Source organism: Lates calcarifer, unplaced genomic scaffold (genome assembly GCF_001640805.2).
Source record: "Lates calcarifer isolate ASB-BC8 unplaced genomic scaffold, TLL_Latcal_v3 _unitig_4619_quiver_1890, whole genome shotgun sequence".
Lineage (NCBI taxonomy): Eukaryota > Metazoa > Chordata > Actinopteri > Centropomidae > Lates > Lates calcarifer.
The window spans coordinates 1-4334 of NW_026117009.1; the positions used below are offsets into that span (position 1 = coordinate 1).

Here is a 4334-nt window from a genome sequence, read left to right on the forward strand (position 1 = left end):
TTGTCTAACTGGTTAGTTTGTCACTAATCTCCAAATTTGGCAAATTGCTATAAACTTCACTCTCTTAAACCAGTAACAGTCTGAGCTGGACTGATAGGGGTCTGTATGGATAAAGATAAAATCCTAATGATACCATCCCTACAGCTGGTTAGTGGCTTCGCCCTGACTTTAGGCAGATGAGATATTCACTGTTCAAATAACTTCATTATAACCTTGTTTAAGCATAAATGATTTATATATGCACCCAATAACAGAACTTAAAAAATGCTTTTGCTCAAAGCTCAAAGCTTGTAAACTCAAGTTAAAACTGAGTTTTATCTCCTTTTGGGAGGGGGTATTTCTCTGTGTGTTTGTGTGTGTGTGTGTGGGTGTGTTTGTGTTTGTGTTTGTGTTTGAGGGGGAGGGGAAGAGGAGTTGATTGAGTCTGTGAGAAGCTGCCACAGAGAGGTTACAGTCAAGAGAGCCAAGAGCTGTCACAGATGATGAGCTCTGAAAATATTATCACAGAAAATAATTAGCGTAAAAGCTTTTATTTAAAATTTTTACATCTGGAAGTGTGAACTGTTACGCCAGCGTGTGCCCTGCGACCTGCGTTGACCCCGCGGTTGCCGGGGTCCGCGGTCGCCGCTCCCGACGGGCGCCGGGTGCGAGGGCCCGTTCAACGCTGCTCGCAGCTTTAATTATTATTATTATTATTATTAATAATCTTAATGTTGGCTATATAGCAATAGCAAGAACTTGCACATGGTACCTTTAAGTCTCGCTAATTATACCTACAATTTAATACTGTTGTATTCATTTAGACCTGCAATTAGACACATGTCCCATAGGTGTCCAGTTATAGTGTCCTGTTGCTATCAAACAAAACAATCAGAATTAAGTAATCTTGTGGGCTTGGTGTAAAACAAATATCTTTCCTTCCTAAGAAATTAAAATTATTTGCAAATATACAATGAACAAACGATCAGGATAAAGCAGACATGAACACAATATCAGGCTGATTGAATGAAATGGAGCTAAATGGCAGTCCATTCTGGTAATGGTATAACTACAACAGATGATGCCCCAAGAAAACTTTTCTTTTCTTTGAAATTGGAAATTTATTTTTTCTTGAAACTCTGGGAAAGATATTTTATTCATTTCAATCTCACATTTTCAAAACTGCCTTGAGAAGCCAATGTAAAATTTCAGATATGAGAAATCAGATTGTACAACAATGAAACTCACTTGTGAAATTGATCATGTATAATCACACTTAATGGTTTGAAGCAGAAACAACAGATCACTATCCACATTTGCATGTGCTGTATGTGTGTGTCCATATGTGTGTCTGTAGTATGTGTCAATCATGTATGTGTGTGGTCTTTAATTGCAAGCTGCCTTTTATCTGTTGAATCAGTTTATAAAGGCCCGGTGACTCACTGCTGGGTGACTCAGCGTTAGTTACATAATTTTAATTTCATTTATTCAGCTCAGTGTAACGGAAGAGATTCCCGTTTTTATAAACTGATCTTCATGATCGTTTAATCAAGCAACTAAAGGCATTATTCCACCTGTGTGATCAGTCCATCAGAGTGTTTGCTGTGGAAACACCCCTGATAATCTGCTGCTTTATCCTGATTGTTTGCTTATTGTATATTTGCAAATAAAACTTGATGAGTAATGTTTACACACAGCTGTGATCCATGCTCGGTCACACCCAGAAACCCAGTATACTACAGAGTAACTGAGGAAGTCTTATTACTGACTGGTGTTGATACAAACAGCAGCACACAGCAAATACTTTTTGTACATTACAACAGTGAGATTAGAGTGAGATGAGAGAATCTACAGCTTCAGACACTTGAGCTCAGACTGTTGGTGCTTAACCCAGCCTTTAAAGTGTACAGTATAGTGCAGTATATATAGTATGTATTATTCCTTTTTACTTTTTGTGTGCATGTTTCAGGTTCCGCAGCCTGACGACGGCCTTCTTCAGAGACGCCATGGGGTTCCTGCTGATGTTTGATCTCACCAGCCAGCAGAGCTTCCTCAATGTCAGAAACTGGATGAGTATGTTGTTAACCTCTGATTTTTACATATTTTAAACTTGTTGTAGACCTGCTGAGGGTTATATGAAGGGTTATATGAAGAAAGCATAAGATAAAATAACAAGTGAAACTATCTTAAGAGTTTTTGCCTGAGGTTGTTGGTATTATATTTGCACATCTCATTTGTTTCCTATTTATTTGTGTTAATTTCCAGGCCAGCTACAGGCCAATGCCTACTGTGAGAACCCAGATATCGTGTTGGTAGGAAACAAGGCGGACCTGGCCGACCAGCGGGAGGTTCAGGAAAAACAGGCCAAAGAGCTGGCCGATAAATACGGGTATGTTTATTTGTTTATTTTGTTTTTGGTGTTTCATAAGGAGCAGACAATTAGAGGTAACACAACCTGTGCAGCACTTGTGTCTCAACAGTTTCTCTACAAATTATTCCTGTTAGACCAGGCAAAAGTCATTTCCTGGTGCAATTCAAGCCACCCAAGACCACAGTCTGACGTTGCCTAGCAACTCTGTTCCAGGAAGTAATAAACTGTCTTAAACTCTGGGGAACTTAAAAATGTTCAGGCATGTACACTGTCAGTTAAGTGTTATGTCTACAGATTACATGCATTTAAATTCAGCTTCAGTTTTATTTCCACATTCAGGATGACACACAGATAAAAATGTGATAAGATAGGAAAAATCACTTTAACCCTTTTTTTGTTAATAAGTTGAGTCAATAAAATTCTCTTTGAGTCCAAGTGAATGTTTGTGCCAGATGTAATGAAATTACATTCCTCACGTTCTTGTAAATGCAATATATCAGGAACACCTGGAGCTGTTTACTTTTCCACCCCCATGTTTTTTCTACCTTATGATAATGGCTGCACTTCACAATACTTATATATCAAATGAATTAATGATATAAAAACATAATTGGTTCTCTACCTGTATGAAGTTTAAAGTTTCCAAATGATTTAATGGAAAAGGGAATCAATTAAAAAACAGTTGAGCTTATTTGGAAAAAGGTCACGACACAGCACCTTTTAAATATATATATATATATATATCTTTTGTTCTTGACACTCACAGGATTCCGTACTTTGAGACGAGTGCAGCGACAGGAGCGGAGGTGGACAAGGCAGTGATAACGCTGTTGGACCTGGTCATGAAGAGGATGGAGCAGTGCGTCGACAAACCGCCCGCTGAGCCCGCCAACGGGAACGGGGCCACAAAGCTCGGTGATGCGCAGCCCAACGAGAAGAAATGTGCATGTTAGATCGAGTCTGCGATTCAGGAAATGACCAGTCAACGTCCATCCTTTCTACTCGTCACATCCCTCCATCTTTTTACTTTCCTCCTCCGGTCATCTTTGATTGCATGTTACTTTGTCTTCTCTTCATTCCTTTCTCTCTAAAACTAACCTTTAACCATCCTCTCCCTTTCTCAATGAAACAACTCTGCCCCCCTCTAGTGGATAGTCCAGATACTGCAGTCTCAGCCTGTCTGCCTTTGAGCCCTGTTTAGGAGGAAGTTAAAACAGTTTCATCACTGTCAGACACATAATGTGCCTCGTTTAAAACATGCAGCCTGGGAATTAAGCTCCGCACGCTCCCACTTTCTCTCATAGCATGTGGTTTGAATGATTTTAATGGCTTTAAACAGTCAAAAAAAGATGTTTAAGTTCATCGCTTTGTAACAGGGGGAAGATTTTGCTTCCTGTTTAGGCTGCCACTGGTTGACAGCCTAATCTGGGCCATAAAGAGTTTAACATCAGGCTGTATATTTGTATAAATCCCTGAAGCTTTTCCTCCTGGACCAGGCTGAACATCTGTGTGACCAGTGTGTTTTTATCCTTATTTATTCCCTGTTTCACACTGTCTGTGCTGTACCTGTATTTGCCAGAAATGATCATTTTTAACAGCAGTTTTTGTGTGGTTTGATAATGCTAGAAATTTGCTAACAATGCACCAAATAATTTAGCCAATATTTTGATGGTTAGCTTCTGTAGCTAACTTTACAATAAGTTATCTTAATCCTCAATTAGCTGTCTAGATAAATATTCAGCCTAAATTAAAATTTATATTAAATAAATATACATGACATAGGTACAAAGCAGAGGAAGGTTAAAAACCTCTGCAGAGTTTGTGGCATAACCATTGCTGATGTCTCGTTTCCAATCTGTTTAGCAGGTAACATAGCTAGCCACTAACGTAGAGAACAGTGCTGCAGTGTTGGCAGTGGCTGCAAACTACATGCTAATATTAACAAAAGCAGTTGAGAAGTGTTTTTGAGGAAAAGATTTCACAA

At 39.0% G+C, this 4334-nt stretch overlaps 1 protein-coding gene across 1 annotated transcript; it reads left to right on the forward strand.

Annotated features, from left to right (window-relative positions):
• Positions 1–1948: 1948 nt before the first annotated feature.
• Positions 1949–3970, forward strand: LOC108901141 (ras-related protein Rab-27B-like; the record flags this gene model as incomplete). The annotated part of the gene is given in 3 exon segments (XM_018702552.2): positions 1949–2052; positions 2245–2368; positions 3117–3970. Coding segments are annotated over 3 exon segments (415 nt in total), but the record flags the coding sequence as incomplete, so codon positions are not given.
• Between the last annotated feature and the right edge of the window lie 364 nt (positions 3971–4334).